At 34.9% G+C, this 20574-nt stretch overlaps 2 protein-coding genes across 4 annotated transcripts; both read right to left on the reverse strand.

Moving 5' to 3' along the window:
- Window positions 1–3: 3 nt before the first annotated feature.
- Window positions 4–7363, reverse strand: LOC107828913 (ABC transporter G family member 15). Of its 2 annotated transcripts, XM_075222131.1 has the most exons (10): window positions 6925–7335; window positions 4948–5078; window positions 4500–4579; window positions 3492–3953; window positions 3268–3390; window positions 2741–2869; window positions 2041–2325; window positions 1207–1476; window positions 996–1103; window positions 4–710 (listed from the first exon to the last, which is right to left on the reverse strand). In XM_075222131.1, exons 3-10 carry the CDS (start codon window positions 4554–4556, stop codon window positions 351–353), a joined length of 1794 nt encoding a protein of 597 aa, XP_075078232.1. In that variant the 5' UTR covers window positions 4557–4579; window positions 4948–5078; window positions 6925–7335; the 3' UTR covers window positions 4–350. The 2 variants fall into 2 exon arrangements, with proteins under 2 accessions (XP_075078232.1, XP_016511789.2); XM_016656303.2 differs by lacking the exon at window positions 4948–5078 and having other exon boundaries at window positions 6925–7363.
- A 2516-nt stretch (window positions 7364–9879) lies between these two features.
- On the reverse strand, window positions 9880–18181 carry LOC107811570 (exosome complex component RRP45A). 2 transcript variants are annotated; one of them, XM_075222129.1, is made up of 11 exons: window positions 17926–18181; window positions 16535–16744; window positions 16022–16117; window positions 15811–15925; window positions 15159–15236; window positions 14866–15054; window positions 14141–14230; window positions 13622–13761; window positions 13251–13309; window positions 10779–11022; window positions 9880–10407 (listed from the first exon to the last, which is right to left on the reverse strand). In XM_075222129.1, exons 1-10 carry the CDS (start codon window positions 18060–18062, stop codon window positions 10808–10810), a joined length of 1329 nt encoding a protein of 442 aa, XP_075078230.1. In that variant the 5' UTR covers window positions 18063–18181; the 3' UTR covers window positions 9880–10407; window positions 10779–10807. The 2 variants fall into 2 exon arrangements, with proteins under 2 accessions (XP_075078230.1, XP_075078231.1); XM_075222130.1 differs by having other exon boundaries at window positions 17930–18076.
- Window positions 18182–20574: the final 2393 nt, after the last annotated feature.

A 20574-nucleotide genomic window follows, 5' to 3' on the forward strand; every position in this document is an offset into this window, starting at 1 on the left:
CAATTTAGTTAACAGCAAAAGAAAGGACACTTCTTTTGTATATATATTTGATAATACAACAATTTGTCTGGCTCTTTAATGGAAGCAAATTTATTGCAATGTTCAACAAATGAAACCTCAAGGACAATGCAATTTACCAGAATTCTATTATCTTATGAGATATTAACAGTAGTATATGTTGAGAATCAGGTAAGAGCCAGATCGAGGCGGATCTAAAGCAGATTCAATTGAACCTACAACTTTCAGCTTGATTCCCTAATTTTCATATAAAAGACATTACATTGATTCTGAACCCATTGACTCCAACTCCTGTACTTGCTTCTGGTGCAAGCATTTGAGATTTATCGTTTCTATGGGATTGGAGAGCTAAGACCCTCTTGAGAAGACAATGACCTGAGAGTATGTTGCCTACTTGAATAAGATAAAGATGGTTTCCTCTTGAATGAGGGCCGCTTTTTGAGTTGATGCATAGTTCTCTTGGCATACATTGATCGGAAAAATGGCGTTGCTCGCTCCTTTAACTTGAGAATAATAAAGAATAGAAGCCGATACATCAGAATGAGGGCGTATAACGCAAGTAAATCCCACCACTTGGAATGATCCAATGACAATTTGAACATATTTGTGATGACATCTTCCCCTTTTAGTTTCTCTCCACCTGGAATTAGTGGATCAAATACAAGTCCAATCATGTCATTCTTATATGCTCCCTGCAATTGCATCATATATCATCTTCAATGTATTTGTCAAAAATATTCTTTAATACGCGTAGAATATGCTACTAGTCTCCAACATGGACATAGCAATATAATTGATCAAAACCTCTATGGTACAACAACAACAACAACAAACTCAGCATACTCCCACAAGTGAGGTCTGGGAAGGGTAGATATACGCAAACCTTACCCCTACAGTGAATGTAGCTATTTCCAATGGACCCTCGGCACGAGGAAAAATGAGAAAAGAGAAGTAGCAAATGCATCTTTATTTGTTACCTGTAAACCCCATGCCCCGTAACCAAGAAATGAAATCGGATAGCGCCAAATTGGCTTTGGAAGATCTGGCAGCAAACGGAAAAATCCAGCAGTCATCATCATGAGTCCCTGTATACAGAAATATGGTGATGAGTGTAATTACTCGACAGCTATAGCCTATAGTGTGATAAAATAAGATGAGAAGTAGTAGTATTAAGCAGTTTGGACGTACAAGCACGCCGGCTCCTGTTATGATTCCCATTAAGAAGTTTGGAACAAGCGAAGCTACAATCATCATGCAGCTCTCAACAACAGCGATACAACCAAAAAGATTTAGGACAAAAAACACATAACGAAAGAATCTAGCCCGAAACACCATGTAGTAGGTGATGGTTCCGGTGAGGAGTGAAACCGCAACTAAGAATGGAAATGAAGAGAGGAAGTTTGCTATTATGAAAGCTCCAACACCATAGTGCCCGTTAAGCCTTTCTTTGGTAAAAACCTGTAAAATGAGATATAATGTCAGTCCTAAATTGTTTCAAAATTCGCAACACAAAAGAAACAACTAATTGCCCCTGCAGGCGCGAAATAGCTGTCCTATCTTGTACTTAGTAATCAAATCAAATGATCTTTTGCTAGCTGAAATTTTAATTTTTGTTTTCGAAAGACAAATTTAATTGAAGTTCAGTTTGTCGTAATTGAGAATCATTAATTAAACTTGTATAAGCAATTTAGGACTATCTACTTTCAATAGGATTCCAGTGTTATAAGTGGCAGTCTTGCATTCTAATATTGTAGATCTCTATCATTGTATGTTGTTTCTTTCGCTTCGTTTTCTTTTTATCTTGTTCTCGTTACGGCTTGTTGCTACTGCTCTATTTTCATTTTTTTTCGTGCCGAGAGTCTACTGGAAACAACTTCTTTACACTCACTGTAGGGGTAAGGTCTGCGTATTCACTACCCTCCCCAGACCCTACCCGTGGGATTATATTGGGTTTGTTGTTGTTATTGTTGCTACTTTCAATAGAATGTTAAGTAGTTAAGATAGTAGTAAATGGTTGTTTACCTTCAATTCTTCTATGAAGGAAGGAAAGCCTCCAATGGACATGAAAGTCATGTAGCCGGTGACGAATCCACCACAAGCTCCTCGAGCCAAGATTGCTGTGTAACTGGTGCCGACATCATAGAAGAGGGTACCAACAGCAATAGATACAATGATGTAAATTACTATGCGAGACCAATAATATCCTTTGTCTCTTGACATGTTTACAAATGATCTTCGCGTCAATGTTGAAAGTTGCTTTCCCCAGCCAGCTTGACTTCCTTTTACTGTTTCAATCTCAACTCCTTGCTGCGAACAAAGGATGCATTAGAGCGGCTTTAAAAATAGAACAGTTTTAAAGCATGGACCTAATAATTCTAAAGTTATTGTATTTCTTGGAACTCTTCTCTTGGATATGCAACAAAATTAGTAAAATGTTCATAGTTTAGCAGCTTTTAATGTCACTTTGCAAGTTTAGTAGCCTATATTGGAATGGTAATCATTTAGAAGCAAGTATTTACATATTTTTTGTGATCTATACATGCTTGTTGACAGAATCCTACAGCACATTATTCAACAAATAAAATTGGATTATAAGAAAATCAAATCAAAATACAGCACTCTTTCTCAGTTTGCACGTAGTGTAGCCAAACTTGCAGTTAGAGGAAGATATCAAACTACGGAAGAAAAACACATATGAAGGGTGGGATGAGGAGGAACTAACAGTGGCCAAGAGTTCTCGCATACGTGACCTGGCCCTTGTAGCATATGCTGAGTGCTTATATTTGCTCGCAAGCAGTTCTTTAATTTCCGCTGTTGCCATATTCATTAAATAGTCACTCTTATGTGTTTCCTGCATCAGAAACATAGATTATCTTTCTTGAGTATAAGCTGTTGAGAAAAGTATACACAATCTATATCATCCAAAACATGGATACTACTGTCGAAGTTCTGAAATTACAATACCGGAAGTCTTAACTTAAAATTTTCCATTTATATGACAATGAACTAGTTTGAGAATGTGGAAAACATAAGGCGAAGGCTTTATGTGCCGGTGCTTCAGGTCCTCAGATCATCAGAAAAACTACTGTCACAAAATCTAAATCCTTATACCTAACGGAAATAGTCATTTTCTAATTTGAAGTAAAACTTGACATAAAAATAACATCCATCAGCCACAGCAAAAGGACTAATAACTAGTAATAAGAGTGATTATAAAAGGAGACAGCATAGCTATAGTAGTAGTCATACCCGGAGTCTTTGTGAGCCTTTCAGTGTGGCTGTCACGACATCAAAGTCCGAATTAACACAGCGTAAGAAATGATCGGATGGATTTCTCCTACTTGGACATGGAAACCCCGATTCAGCAAAGAACTGAAATATCAGTATGTATAGATTAAATTCAATCTCATTAGATAGAAAGCAAAAGACTTTGTAAATCATGTTGTAGTTATACAAATTTGATCACTCCATACCTGTACTGCAGATTTTGCTTCACCAAAATATACAGCCTCTCCACCAGACAACAGAAAGAGGTCATCAAACAATGCAAAAACTTCACTACTCGGCTGATGAATAGACGAGATAACCGTTCTTCCATCACGGGAAATATTCTTAAGAGCTTGAACAACAAAGAATGCTGAGGCACTGTCAAGACCAGTGGTAGGCTCATCAAGAAAAAGTATACGAGGTCGCACAAGGATTTCAAGTGCAATGCTTAGTCTCTTTTTCTCCCCGCCACTTATTCCTCTTAACTGCCAATTTCCTACCAGCCGATCAGCACAATCCCCTAGCCCCATTTCCATTATTGTTCCCTCCACAATGTCGTTTACCTCTTCTTTTGTCATGCTAGTTGGAAGTCGCAGATGTGCTGAATACGTAATTGTTTCTCTAGGCGATAGAGTTCCCAACAGTGTATCCTCTTGAGTAACATAAGCCTGTAAAATTCCAGCAGCTCATCAAAAATATAAAGAAGTATATAACTTCTGCATTCAAATATGTACACATTATTTTCACTCGGACGATGGTGTTCTTATCACATTCAAATCTGTTATCTACAAAATGTTTCTGATAACGAAAATGTTGCTTTAGAAAGGGACAGTTCGAATATTTGTGTAATATCCTTATGTTTGTTGAGCTTTTTGGAGATTTCTGTAACATCGACATGTTTATTAAGACTCCCTCGTGACAAACTGATAGAAAGCATAATGTTTTTTTCTAGAAAATGAAGAAAATGCCATAGTATAACAAATTTTCGCGAATCTTGAGAAAACGACATGCTAGCTTTGACATCTTTTTTGGCAGGTAGAAAATTTCCATCTATTTTGGAGCAAAAGGAAGTAAGTACATATATAGGAAATAGCACAAACTTCTACATGTCCTGCTTAAGTGAAAAAGGACACTTTTGGCGAAGTTCCAACGCGCAAATGCTAGTGCCTAAAATGTGGTGTGCACAAATTAAAGGCTCAATCAGAGTAACTTACAACAACACCATAGTCCAATCTCCTCTTCTTCCCATTGAGAAGGATATTTCCAGTCATTACCACATTTGACGATAGTCTACCTGCAGTCCAAACCAAGCATATGATTTAGCAAAGTGCAGATGTTATAATCACAAGAAGTGAATTGTCATTCTCAATTTTTCCCCTCTTTTTACATTCAGCAATAAACTAAGTATATGCATTAGCGATGATATCAAATAAAGGTTTAGATGACAATTTTTACAGCACATGACTACCTGACTAGCATGCAAAACATATTCTACGAGAAACATCTTTAATTTATACCTATCTTGAATCACATTGGTATGACAACGAAAAGTATAAGTCAAAGAAGGAATTAGAGAAGACGGAGATGAAGGGCAACAAGGTATATGAAAAGAATTCTCAAGACTAAGTATAGAGATCAAGACATGACCAAAAGAAAATATACCTATTATTCAGAACCAAGGAGGTTAACTTGGCTGCAGTAGCCTTTTGACACAGAACCAGCAATGCGCAGACACCTCAAAATATAAAAATAGGGCAGCTCGGTGCATGAACCATCCCGCGTTCAAATAGGATCTGAGGAAGGGCCGCAAAATATTCATAGTCTGTTATTTTGAGATTATTTCAAGCCGTTAATGGAACGACAAGAACTTTTGAAAACATTAGGTCCCTTGACCATGAACACCAATATTTCTAAGTTTATGTTCATACACTGGTTTTACCTTTCTATCATCAAAGACATCTAAACTCACAACACTACTAATTCTATCCTCTGTATTTCAGCAAAGATCATAGATTACTCGTTCAGATTATCAAATTCAAACCAACTTCAGATTTTATTTGATATAAACAACTTCAGGTTTTATTTGATATAACATAATCAATACTTCATTTTCACTAGCTCACCAAGCCAATTGAATACTTGCAATGAAAACCTTGCAATCCAAAATTCTATTTTGTTAAATGTAACTCATAAGAAAAAGGGTAATTCAAGCCGTTTATTGGGGTTTTAACCAAATAACGAATGATGAATGGAATGAATTCCACATCTGAGATCCCTGGTCTCCTTATAAGGCTTGGGCAATCTTCCTCCCTTCGAGCTAGCTTTATGGGTGTGAGTTAGGGCCCAAGGCTTATTTTGACACGGTATCAGAGTCCGGCCCGTGATCTATGTGGGCCCTCAAAAGAGGGGGCGGAATGCCCCAGGACCAATTGAAGGGGCGTGGAAATACCCCAGTTCATGATTGAGCATGTTCCAGACCGAGCATTGGACCCCCTAATAAAGAATGTCCGGATCTAGGCGTGAGGGGATGATGAATGGAATGCATCCCACATCAGTCCAGGATGAGATCCCTGGTTTCCTTATAAGGCTTGGGCAATCCTTCTCCCTTAGAGCTAGCTTTTGGGGTGAGTTCGGCCCAAGGCTTATTTTGACAATGAACAAACTAAAAGTTTTCCAGCAATGGAAATGTCCATTTTTATCTAGCATGACTAAACCTAACACAAACAACATCATTAAATGTGAAAAATACAGGTTTCCACTATTCTTTTTTTCCAGATAATCTGAATATAAGACCCACTGTAAATAGAATTTTGTCAATTTTAAGTATAAAACAGAGTTATAAGTATGTGCCTAGCTAGAAACAAAGCTTAATGAACTGTCCCTCTCTACCTAACTACCCTTGCCGACATTTAATTAAAGCTATCGTTTACTTTAAGTGAATACATTATTTACATACAGATCTGCCATAATAACCCAATAATAGACAGGTTTATTCAATTTTTTTCACATTCTTGAATAACGACCTACAAATCACGGGTCGAGTCATGGAAGCAGCCACTAATGCTTGCAATTGGGTAGGCTATCTACGCCACATTTCTTAAGGTGCGGATCTTCCCCGGACCTTACATGACCGCGGGATGCCTTATACACCAGGCTGTCCTGGCCTTTTCTTGAACAAAACATGGACAGGCAAGTGAGCAAGAAAATAGAAAACAAAATAGGAAAATATTTTAAAATAAATACAAACAAACACAAGCAAACAAAAAATCCCAATCATATTCAAGAGAAGTGGAGGCACTCAAATCTATGGCCTAAAAAACAGATTTCTTCCTACCTCCCTAAGTCTTGGCAAGCAAAGTTACCTAATGCATATACTAACGAAAGACAACAAGTATCAAGTAATATAGTCGATATACTGGACCGGACATCACCAAAAGGTAGCCCGTCGCACTAAGCTCCCGCTATGCGCGGGTCCGGAAAAGGGCTAGACCACAAGGGTCTATCGTACGCAGCCTTACCTTGCATTTCTGTCATGACCTCCCGGTCACATGGCAGCAACTTTACCAGTTACGCCAAGGCTCCCCTCCTGGACCGGACACCATCATTATTATTAAAAGTTTAAGAAGTTGGAGTAAAAACCTGCTAAAGTATCAAGAAGTGTAGATTTTCCAGAACCAGAAGGACCCATAATAGCCATAATTCTACCAGGTTCAGCATAACCACTTAAACCATGTAGCAACTTCTTTGTTGGTCCATGTCCAAAATTTGGTAACATTACTGTTAAATCTTCCCATACTAAATATGCAACTCCTTGTTTATGCATTACCCCTTTTTCAATATCTCCACCACCATTTGTCACTTCTATCTCCATCCCATCCATTTCCAAAAAACAAGAAAAGAAAAAAAAAAAAGTACCCTTTGGACTATATATATATAGACAAGATTGCTTTGCTATGAAATGATGACTCTAATCAGTACATATATTTTTTTTTCAGTTAAACTTCCCAAAAAGTGCAACTCTCTAATATGTTTGCATCTCTGTGTATATATGGTTTTGAATATATTTTTGGAGTTAGATAATGGACATTATTGCAAAGGTTTATGTCAAAGAGATAGGTGGGAAGTGAAGGGAATTAAATGTAATGGGGTCCAATTTACTACTAGAACTACTACAATGCATGCAGGTTACAGTTGCAATAAAGAGATGGTTGCCGCCTAGGCTATGACTTTATTATTAATATTTTGATATTTTTATTTTGGTTCAAAATAATTTTTTTTTTTACATAATCAAGAATGAATTAACTTTAGTTTGTCAAATTTGTACTTATTTACGTATCTCAATGTGTCAAGTTAACCATATATAAATTGTAACTAAGAATAATATGGTCAAGATACTTTTTTTAAGAGTTAGTATTTTATTAAGGAGTGCGACAAAGGCAAAAAAGTTACTTATCGTGGATAGTATTATTTAGGCAAAAAAAATAAAAGTAGTACTATTATTTAGTTTTTCTTTTGAGTTTATGAATTTTGAGATTGTTTTCTTACTTGTCCATTCTTGGACCATTATTTTCCGTGATGTGTGCTTGCAACTACAATTTTAAATGAAATATAAATGCTGCCAATGACTGATGAAAAAGATGGCACGTGTCATTTCGGTGGATCTAGGAATATCTTTTTCATGTTATAATACGATATATTTTGTTGATATTTCTTTAATGCTTAATATGTGTACCCTTATTAACCTTCATTATTATAAGTAGAATCAGAAAAGAAAAAAGAAAAGGAAGAGAAAATGATGCTTCCTCTTATTTATATTACTTACTTTTTAAATTTTTCTCATAGTTTTTTTAAAAGAAATTTAACAATCTTAATCATAAAAGTATTTATCTAACGAATTTGTATTTCTCCTTGCATGTTTCACTTAATTAAATTGCGGTAATTAGGACAACAAATCACAGGTTTTAAAAATAATAATAGATGACTTTTTATTTTTATAATACGTCAAATGTTTCAATACAAATTTAATTTGACAAAACAATTATATTTTGGATGGAAGAAAATGATAAAAATGTATTTTCTAAATTGAACTATGTGAAATGAATTTAATTTGGGTCCAACACGTATTTCTGACTTGAGCAAAGTCAGACCGAAAACTCAACTTAAAAAGGCTGTCACAAACTTATTCAGATAAATTCTTCTTGATATAAATTTTTGAGAGACATATAGATAGCAAGTCAATTTTTTTAATGAGTAAAACAACTTCCTTATAAACTTAATAAATAGAAAAATATACTTCCTCTATATTGGGAAATCTGGATATCTCTACCAGTGAGATGATAATGAAACAAATTGAAGAGAAATGAATTTCTTACTTCATGGTTTTATAATTGAACTATTATTGAATTTCTATTGTTTTGTAATAGCTCATTCTCTATTTTTTTTTTAATGCTCAATCTTTCATTTTTCCTTTTTTCAGTCTAAATCTAGTCTCCCTTTGCTTTACATCTTTCTTCTGGATTTCATTAGTGTTCCTATTTTTCCTATGATTGTTGTGATGATACTAACATTGTCTCCTTTTGTCTTCTTGAGCCGAGGGTCTTTCGTAAATAGTCTCTCTACTCCTTCGGGGTAGGGGTAGGGTCTGCGTACACACTACCCTCCCAGACCTCATTAGTGGAATTTACTGGGTTGTTGTTGTTGTAGTCTAAATCTAATGATAGTCAGGAGTGCTTAGTCTCTCTCTCTCTCTCTCTCTCTCTCTCTCTCTCTCTCTCTCTCTCTCTCTCTCTCTATATATATATATATATATATATATATATATATATATATATATATATATATATATATATATATATATTTGTAAAAAATATTTGTTAAGAAAACGAGCCTTTCAAGTAGGACTTGAAATACTCTTTTATTTTAATTTCACTCTATAAGTAGGTATCGGCGGGACCTGCCTAATATAATTATAGTTAAGATTAAGGAATTTTTAATTTTATAATATCTATTGAAGTACCAAAGACAAACGGGGATTATGTAAATAGAAAATGTCTATTTGCCCACCCTCAAAATGCTTTTTAATTTGATAAAAAATTTGGTGAGGTGATGTCCTAATTCTAGTGATGTTAAAGAAGTTAAAGATATCAAAGCTGTAAAAGAATTATCAATTGACTCTATTGTTTCTAGCCATTAATTCATTAAGTACCTCTAAAAAATTAATTGTTGCCTAATTAACTTTTTTTTTAACTTATAGTTTATGTATGACTAATAAGTATTGCCCCTATCTGCTAGGCAAAAGCATATATCCTCGTTGTTTTGTTAGGACCTTTCAACATTCAAAGTTAATTTAAGGAGCAATATTTCTTGCACAAATATGTGTATATTGCAACTTGCTATTTTGAAGCTTCAATTGGACTTTGACATTTTTATATAAGAGGAAGAAGAGCAATAGGCACATAGAGCTGAGAAGCCTTTCTGTTAGAAAGCAAGGTATATGTACTTCAGAAATCTCATTCCAATTATTTAAAGGTAAATAATTGGATGATCCGACACACAATCAGCGATATTAGCTCTGGAACTGGTGTAGAAGGGTGAGAATCCAATGTCTCGACTCGTATATTTTGCCATGTCTAAGTATAAATTCCAAGTGTTGAAATGACAAGCTTAGGTCAATCAAATACAATTGCTGCATAAATAGTTTAATTAGCTGAGTGACTCAAGTGAGCCTCAAATCCAGAAGAATGATTGTCCTTGCTCTACAACTATAAATAAAAATCTTCTACATGGTCAAAGAACACATAGAAAGCTAAATAGAAGCTAGAGAAAACTCTAAAGAACAAAGCATTCTAAGTCTTCCTTCGCGGCCTAGTTCAAATCAAGATTCAAAGCGAGGATGCCACAAGTTCTGGACACGATCAAGTAATTGGAACTCAAGCTAGGTGACTTTACAAAATCCAGCATTCTTTAATCCTCCATTCACATAGAACATCGATAGGAATGCCTTCAACTCAGGATCTTCAACTTGAGGACAGAGATTTAGGTGCTACTATCAAGAACTTCATGTGCTGCTCCAACTTTGCAATTAGACACAGAATTTACTTATGCCAGGCGGACAATTTCAATCTGAGAGAAGACAGTGAATGTAGTTAGATGTATCTTATTTCGTAAAACGGATATAACAGAATGGTGATACAGCAATGCGTATTAGCATCCAAGTTGTTTACAATATAAACTTCCCCCAGCTTAATGCGAGAAAATGGCAAAAAAAGGGCTCTTATGTTCGGAAGTAGGTTTAAAATAATCCCTTAAATATATACTCTTGAGCAGTTTTAGTCCTTGTAAAAATAACTGGTTAATCTCCGTCAAATATTTAACAAACTTTGAAGGTTAGATTTAACGGGAACTGTGAAAGAAAGATCTAACCAGAACCACCATGAAAGTCCCGTCAAAATCAGAAACTGCAACATCAAAAACACCATACATCAATCACGTACCTAAAAAAGACAGATGACACATGCATTCTCTAAACTGCAGAATTAGACGATTTCTTCTTTCGCCGTCTGTTTTTAGGCTTAACAGCATCTTGTAAAGTCTTCTCTCTGCTTGTTGCCATTTCTTTTCCAGCTGACTCAGTCAATGATGATACTGGACTAACATCTGAAAGTGGTTCATCTGATTTTCTTTCGTCTGTAATATCATCACCTAAATTGTCTAGCTTCATAGGCACTGCTGCTGAACCTATAAAGTATAATCATCAATATATCAAGCCAGCTTATTCCCAATCTTTCATATTTGTTTCAAGAGAGAATGATCAAACTTTGACACAATTTTCATGTTCTCACAAGCTCCTTACTTTCTTGGTGGTACCCATTTTCATGTTCAAAGATCAGGATCATAGAATGACAAATCTAAAATTTGGCTCAACCATGCAGGGACAAAGAATTGAAAAGATGTATCCTTCAAAATAATAACATTCATGCAATAATTAGGTGCTAAAAAGAGAAATAGTCAACACCAGACGCATAACCTCCTATGTTTATTTGTAAACATATCACAAGATTGATTAGAAGATCAATTTCAAGGCAATACACGCCACTGTGCTGTCAAATGCCTTGATTTTCAAATTCCAGGCATCAAAATTGTAAATGGCCACCACCCTCCCTGCCAGAATCCCTCAACGAACCTTGACTGACCTCTCTACTCTACTAGTCCAGGTATCACTGACACTTCTAAATCTCTCTCAAACATCTATTTAAGAATTTAGTCTAGATTTAAGAGGGTTCTCAATTGTGATGTAGTTTCCTTCTACCTCTTATGGATTCACCAGCTTCACATCTCCTAACGGTCATCCTTTAATAGAAACAACTCGTGTGAAGGACAAAACACCTTCTCTTACCCTAAATTCCAAAGTTTTAACATTTTGTGAGCAATTTCCCATCCAATGTCATGTACAATCTCCTGAGATGATCTTCTTCGATCCCCTGTACCATCTTTATTCTTATGAAGTGGTTGTTGAATTTTTCAAACATGTAACTGAAGATCCGTTCCTCTCCACCTTTTGCATATTTAGCCAGCAGCTTCTGAGGCCAGCTTCAAAATAAAACACCACCACCCAGTGATGTTACTGAAATGAATGTTGCTAGCTAAGTTCTTCTCTTCTCTATCAAATCAAACCATCCTATAGAATTCCTGCTATTTTCTCTCAAGTCAACGGATTTTCCACTTGCTGCATAAACAGTTCTCCGTTGATCAGCGATAAATTTGAGCTATTATGGTTTGAATTACATTTCATGTTACTGTATCACAAGACTTTAGTTATTCTGTAAACCAACGCCGAAGCTCTGTATTTAATGGAAAGACGGGGCTTATCCAGTAGAGTTCTTAGCTAAAACAATGTGAAATATTGGAGGAACTAACTTTGGGTAGGTCAATATTGATTAAAAGGATAAGGAAATCAAGAAAAGTTGGGGTCATCAGAAAAGAGGAGCTGATTGGGGAAGATGTGATGATCGACAAGGGAAGGTTTTTTAAAATTCAAGATAGAACAAAGAGCTTCTCTTTAGCTCTTGAGTAACACAATGTTGAAATTTTTTTATTTTTTATTTTTCATTGTTTGATTATAATGTCAATTTTTTTTTATTATTATTTTTTTATATATTTTGACTGATAATGTTGAATTTTTTATGTTAAGCCATGTTAAATTATTTGAAAATTCTTATGGTTTATAATGTATGCTTTTTCTTATAAGCTTAATATAAGCAATTTTTGTTACTTGGGGTCATTTCTTTAGCAAGTACTAACTGACACATGAAATTGATGGAATGTGATTTGTATAGCTGACAACATACATAAAATTTCATATCTTCCTATCTAACATTGTTTGCATGCCACAGAGAGTTTTTTGGATAACCGAGAAATCCCTAAGACAGTGGCGCACAGTTCGAAACTCGGTGGATAATGAGCCTGCCGCTCTACCCTTCTCTACTTAAATACCAAGCTTTTGCTTGCGTGCGGGTTCGAACCTGTGACGTGCGCCTAACAAACACATCATGTGTTGCTCTCTTACCGCTAGAACAAAGATAGTTTTCCTTATCCGCAAATCAAGAGACGTATCAGACTGACATTCTATTTGTAAGCACTTAGATTAAATTAAAAATTGTTTGATAGTCCTCGTATAATTTCTAAATTTCCTTTGACAAGTGAAGCTGGACAATCCCACAGAAATAAAGTCTCTCCCTGTTACGAGATTAGCAAAGTCTTTGAATCTTTAACAAATGTATAATAAACCATGCATACAAAGAATACATGAATTATCCAAAAACTATACACAGTTCAGATTATCAATATCCATAAAAGCTCATTTAGTAATTCACATTCAGTCCTGTTTGCAGTATGTTGAGCCAGAGAACAATCATAGCACACAAGGAACTCCAAGCTTACACTTAAAACTAAATCATAAAACTCACCACGAGAAGCAAGAGTAGCTTTCAATTCATCTGTGTTAACACCCTCTGAATATGGATCCCTAAGCAAGAGAAAGGAAATTTTTGCAGTGAGTTAGCAAAATCAACTATTAACATGTCCAAACAAGTTTATAAGTGCATTTTAAGATGGAGATATGCATTAGTTCTTTCAAAGCAAGAATATACGAACTGCTTCTCTGAATGATAGCTTTGGGTTTCCATGCTAGATTACACTTGTGCATGTAAAGAAGCAAACCTCTTAGCCCAAAGACAGCAGCCCGGGGCATTTTGGCAACTTATATATGCATTAATTGCACCGCATATGAATATTTTTCTGGTAAACAAACTCAGAATAAGACAGGACCAAGATTTACCAACTGGAGGGCCCGCCTGTGAAACGCTGGTTCTTATCACTCCTCTTCTTGACTCTACCTTGCTCAACATCCATGTCATCGCTCTGACTAACACTGCACTCTTCTGATTTTAATTTTTTCCCCTCCAAGATTTGCTTAGCCTTATCAGTAAGGAGATGGAAATAAGAAAACAGAACACTGAAGTCTTAAGACTGAAATTCAGTTGACTGAAAAATCTTAGTCAAAATTCTAACTGCTGAAAATTAAGTTTGCTTCAGCTAAAGACTGAACATTGTAATGAAACACATACTTTCTAACAATTTACTGGCAAATACACGATTTGATAGAATTGTGATTTCTTTTCCTAGCAATATACACCATTTTTCAGATTTTGGTGAGAATGGAACTTGATTTCAAAAGATAAACCATTTTAACTAATCGTCACTACCCTTATTGAATAAGTCTAAGGGTAATGACTCTAATCAGTCAATACAATGGGTTCTACACATACATTTGGCTAATGAAAATGCCTCCATGTACCTTTTGATCTGGTTCATTGACATCAACTGCATTAATATTTGTATGTCGCTTGACCATTTTGAGAGCTCTCTCTGTGTTGTAAGATTCAACCTACAAAAAGAATACATTACAACCTATTAGGCATCAATCTACCAACCACTTGTACAGGTTGGTCAACACAAACTTATCCCAACTCATAAATGCATCCAACATGTAACAAACTAAATCATACTTTCGCCATTCATGATAACACTAACTTGAATATTTTTTATTTTTTGACTCCATTTCAGAAAAAATAAAAGAATAAACAAAAAGAGAAACAAAATTGAATTGCCTTCTTCTTCACAGAGCTTTCATCCAAATACAAAACCAAATTTATGTAATTCCAAATAAACCAAAATATAGTAAATTATAACAAAGATATTTTCACCAATTTAAGTGTAAGTTCTTGATAGTCTCAGAGAAAATGAAGTGGCACATGGTAGTGGCAAGGGCAAAGCAGAAAGATAGACCAATAGTAGCTCTAATTGGGAAAAGAAAGGGGCTACGGATTTAAAAAACCAGTCATCATTCAGCAGAAAAGGCATGAAGATTACAGAACCAGACTCCAGTAGCACTTGAAAATTAGTCTGCACTACCATATACTTACAGCGGTTTTAATTTTGCTAGTTATTAGTCTGCACTACCATATACTTACAGGCGGTTTTAATTTTGCTAGTTATTAGTCTGCACTACCATATACTTACAGCGGTTTTAATTTTGCTAGTTATATCTCCGGCCTTCACTGAGGCTATGCGTAGACACTGCATGACAACACTTTGCATGGTACCCTGTCCTCCAGGCTTTTGAAATGCACAGACTTCGCCATTTGTGTTAAGGGTGACGGACATTCTTCCTCCCATAACAGCTTCTTCATGATGTGTTGGATCTATAACCTACCAATACTAGTTGATTAGAAGAAATTTGCATTTGATTTTTTAATACCATGCAATTAAACAGCATAAAACAATTAAAAGAGGAAATTTTAACAGTTGCATACCAAATTCTCGTCTCCAATAAATGCAAAAGTTACTGCTATAGGTAAATGGTGTATAATCAAAGGAAGTGGCTCCCTCACCTGCCAAAATTCAAGAAGCACTCAAATAACTCAACATGTAACATTTTCTAACAAACATTTCAAACACATCAAGTAATAGCAACAAAATAGAACATTTCCCATTACAAGCAGATACGGAATAATGCATAAGTCAGTGATACTCTGGAGGAGCAACATAGAAGCGGACATAAAAAGGCAGGAGGAGTAGGTGAAGGCTAAAGCAAAAACTAGAAAAACAATTAAAATAAAAAAAAGCAGCAAAAAAATGCAGAAACTATTTCAGAACTAAGAGCTTCCAAATTTCGACAAGCTAATAAAGAAAACCATAGCACACACCATAATATATATATATATATTTGGGGGATGATTATATTTACAACATAACAGAATGATATTCGTAAACAATGACAAAGGCAAGCGCTCAGATAGGAAATCTCAATAAAGGAAGAACATATAGGGAAATGTACGACTCTAAGGTAGTTGTTTGAAAAAACATTTTCTTTTGAAGAATTGGTTTAACTGATGATTATGTCCAAGGAAATATTACTTAATGCAACCCCCAAAAAAATTGAGGGAAATAAGCAAGAAAGGGGACCTCGGGCGGATGCAGTATCACTTCCTGCCTGTCATCTCCTCCTAGTGTACATTCAGGCCTCCGAAATGTCAAAAGAGCAGCTAAAGCAGCAACATTGGCAGCATCAACAAGATTACTGCACTTGTAGAAATCACATAATTAGTTTCATAAATTCAGATGGAGACGTAGATGGGCACTTAACTGGGCCCAATTATGAACCACTGCAACTCACCCTCCATTGTCCAAAATATGGAGATCAATACGAATTGACCAAACCCACTTCCCAGCCACAACACAGAGTGATTCAGTGTCCACAGCTCTGCTTTCCCTGCATTTGGCATCAGCATAAAAGAAGACTTAACCAAAGACAACAATGTCTTTTCTTCAAATTATGTACTTATCTCAGCAAAACAAAGCAAGTGAGCTTTATTGTTCGCTTTCTACAGACAAATAACAATACATGATACCTTCAAAAAGATCTAATGCAAAAGCTCAAAAAGCAAACAAGTACTACTACAATGGAAAAGAAGCAGCAGTGCTCAAAAGTTATAAGCACTTCTCAACCGCAAGACAAAGAAATACTATATTTCTCCATGGGATAGTAAAACCTTTTCTTGTAAAATATACATCTTATAGTTTTTTTAAAAAGACCATATATATCTCATAATATATTTCTCGATGCGTAACATTCTCTTGTCGAAGGGAGACATATGCTTCTTGGAGAGAATAGAAAAGGAAATGTTACCTTAACCCTCTGTCAATTATGCGACCCAGCTCCACAGCATACTCTGAAGGACGGCCTGCCTCAAATGAAGGATCAGCCATCGGAGAAAACTCAGTAAATACTGAAAGGGTTCCTTCGTTTGGTCGATCTCGATAAGGTTGCACTAGTTGCGACGTAACAAATCCCATAACATGAGTTTGCCCCAGTTGAACTTCCGACGAGCCATCTTCTCTGCAAATCAATAACCCTTAGCACTTATAACACAAGTTCTTATATGAATCGCACAAGCATACATAGCTAAATTATCTCCTTATACCATAATATGCCAAACATGTGCGATATAAAAGTTATACTGGAAGCGCGACACTGAGAGGTACAACAAATAACAATTAAGGATACAGAAAGAACTTTAATCCATGGGATTACTCAAATCATTTGAAATGAACGTAACTTATGATAAGAAGAGGTTGAAAGTTTCAAAAGCAGTCCATAACATAAAACCTACAACTGTGATAGATATATCCGTATGGAGTCTTCTTCTCTAACATTAAAGTTCTATCTTTCCAAATGTGTTACAAAGCGACAACCAAACAAACAGAAGACTACACTCGCTGATAGTTTCTGTTTCAATACCTCCACATACTATGTCCAGTATCCATCTCAAATTCCACGTGTCCGGGCTAGCTTGCGCGTACCTCAACTAACTCTACGGAATACCGGCTACCTCCCACCGGCAGAGGTACCTCAAAAAAGCAATTCCCTAGTCGAATTAAGGACGGTTACTATAGCTTAATGGCTAGAGTAAAAATTGACGAACTACAACTTAATATAGAGGATTCATAACCGACTTCAACTGATATTGGATTAAAGCAATTTTTTTAACAGCAGTATCTGGGGCAGCTAGTGGCACCTAACTAATTCTATGTGATACCTGCTACCTCCCACTAGGTACCTCAACAGATCAATTTATATGTGTATATTTAGCTTAATGGCTAGAGTAAAAATTGATGAACTACAGCAAATCCTCTTAATATAGAGGCTTCAAATAGCCGACTTCAACTAATTTTGGATTAAAGCAACAAAAAAAATGTGGTGTTCGGGCCAGCTTGCCCCCACCTAACTAATTCTTAAAAAAAAAAACCTTTGTATTAAAGCAAAAAAAATAAAATATTAACTATGGTGTAGGGCCAGCTGGCACGCACCTGACTAATTCTACAAAAGAATACCTCCCACCAGCAAAGGTACATATTTACAGCAGCTTAATGGCTAGAGTAAAATTTGATGAACTACAGCAAATTCTCTTAATGTAGAGGATTCATATAGCGGACCTCAACTGATTTTGGATTAAAGCATAGTTTTTTTTTAATTCTAAAAATCAAGGTAAAAAACGATATTGAATTCCAGATTCTTACCTACCGAACTTGATTGTAAGCCTCCGATAATCAAAGGGACGGCGACCGTCTATTCTCAGTTCAGATTCTAACGCAGATTCTATGAACTTCTTCTCATTCACTGTCATTCGCCATGTATTTGCTAATCTTTGCTCCATTCTCTTTTTAACTTAATTGTATTTTCAGAAACCCAAATCAGAAAAGAGCAGAGGATTATATTGTTTTTTTCCCCCCAAGTGTAGAGTTGGAGCAGGGTTTAGGGTTTTACGCCGATGTATGGCCGTTGAGTCGAGTCGGGTTTGAAATAAGCGGTTATGGGTAACGGGTCGGATTAACCTTATAATGATTTAACGTGTTATTTTAACACTTTGACCAAAAATATAGCAAATTTATAATAATGTGAGATCTGAATGGAAAGGAAGGAAAATCTACGGAAAAAGGAAAAAATATGGACGAGAAAAAAACTAATGTAATAGAACTATGAAAAGAATTATATGGAAAAAGCAAAAGTAAATATAATTAACTAGGCGATTATGATGTGTAAAAGTCATGTTTGTAGCGAGCATAGCCTTTAAAATACTCTTTTTTTTGTTTCTTATCTTGTGTTTGGTGTTTACATTGGAGCCTCGACTAATTCGGATTTGTGTCGTATAAGGCCAATTAAAGATGGAAGCGCTCTCTAACATGATATTTTTTACACCCAAAGCTTAAATTCGATACATTTTTGTGTATGTTTCCTCCTAATGATTTGGTTGTTCTGCCTTAACCAGAACTCTTGTTGTCGATCTTGATATCCTTTTTGAAAGTGCAACATACAATTGTTTAGGCAAGAAAATATATTGCGGTAAATATAGTCCAATATTTAGGATGTTTGTCCTTGTGCTTTATTTATTATATTTGCAAAACATAAACATTCTAAAAATTATTTTCACACAAATTTAAAAGGATATTGCTTAGTTTGGAAAGACGAAAGTTGAATTCAGGGATAAGAATATACTTAAGCACATTGACCAGTATTATAATTTTTGCATGTATGACATTATTGTCAAAAGTTCTATATATCATATGTGTGCTATTACATAAGCTATTAGGCTTATCTAAGTTTTTCAATAGCATGATAGGCATATTTTTCTTCAAAATTAACCTATATACAATAGAAGATCGATTTTAACTTTGTCTATTATATATACGGTGACACTAACATACGTAAGAAATAATAAATTTGACAACAAACATGTATAGTAGAAGGCCATTTGGTATTAAAGTATTTAAATATTCTTCTTGGTAGTAATTATTGGTATCATTTTATGCTGAATCAAAATCTGAAAAATATTTTATTTTTACTATAAAATTTTGCAATCAACCTTTTATTTAGTTGATCAATATATTCGTTCCTGCTAACTAAGATATCTTTTAAATTATGTCGTACAATTTACACAAATTGCGTTTTAATCTAATGATAGAAATATTTCTCTTATTAAATGCACTACAATTACCATTGGGATTGATAACCAAGTGTTCAGGAAGAACCAAGTGTTCCCGACGCGAAGCAAAAAGATACTGAATACTGGATCTGTTCTTACTTTATATTTTTTGTCAGTTGAATTTTTTTTATTTGAGGCGAGAAGTATAACTTTGGCAAGATAGCTTTTACAATCTCTGCTTTTGTCGATTTTGGAACTACTGGTAGTACTTGACAGAAATCACCTCCCAGACCATTAATTTTCCACCAAACAGTTTATTAATGTCCAATATATCTCTAGAACTCTGGGCAATTATTTCAATCATTTGACACTTAGCCATAAGTGCTTCATCCCATATTATTAATTTTGCTTTCCTTATAAATTTAGCACAATTGCTCTACTTTGATATATTTGTGATGGTTGTTTAAATTGTTTGAAGAGGTATATCAAATCTAAAGTAGATGGCCTCACAATAAAATTATTGTTGGTACACCACTTGCTATTATTGCTAATAGTATCATGCCTCTTAATATGATATTTGCAAATAATGCATGATATAGAAATATTATTTTGATTCCGCCGGAGGTATCTACAAAGAATAATCCCGTTATACCAGAGTTGACTCTTTATAACATAATCTTGAAAGCTTGTTCTTGATTAGGATTTAGCTTTGATTGTGATTCCTCAAATACTTGTATAGCATTTTGATTCTTAATAATATACTATACTTTTTACTTTGTGTTCTAACATTCTTTTATGGAATAAATTTATGTACCCTAAGATTTTTTAAAACTTGAATAAGAATTTTAATCATATGATGAATTTGAAAAATAACCGAATTAGATTCTCTTGCTAAATAATTAATTAAAAGATTTAATTATTTAGTTTTAACATAAAAAAATAATTTTTTTATTTGATTCAGATCTTAATATCAGTTCATCTCTTGTTTTGAACATTTAATCTTAATTATAATTTTATCCACCAAAAATTTTATTTTCAAGAGAAAGATTTATATGATATTTCATTCTTAGATCGTTATGTTTGTAGAATCATTAGTGGTATTGTAACGACCCGGCCGGTCGTTTTGAGTATTACAGCCCTGTTCTCTCCATTTTTTGCTTATCCTGTGTTCAATTATAATTATGTGACTTGTTGGAGAGGTTTCAGAATGAATTGGAATACTTAGTTCCAAGATTTAAAGCTTAAG

This window comes from Nicotiana tabacum, chromosome 9 (genome assembly GCF_000715075.1).
Source record: "Nicotiana tabacum cultivar K326 chromosome 9, ASM71507v2, whole genome shotgun sequence".
NCBI classification, from domain to species: domain Eukaryota; kingdom Viridiplantae; phylum Streptophyta; class Magnoliopsida; order Solanales; family Solanaceae; genus Nicotiana; species Nicotiana tabacum.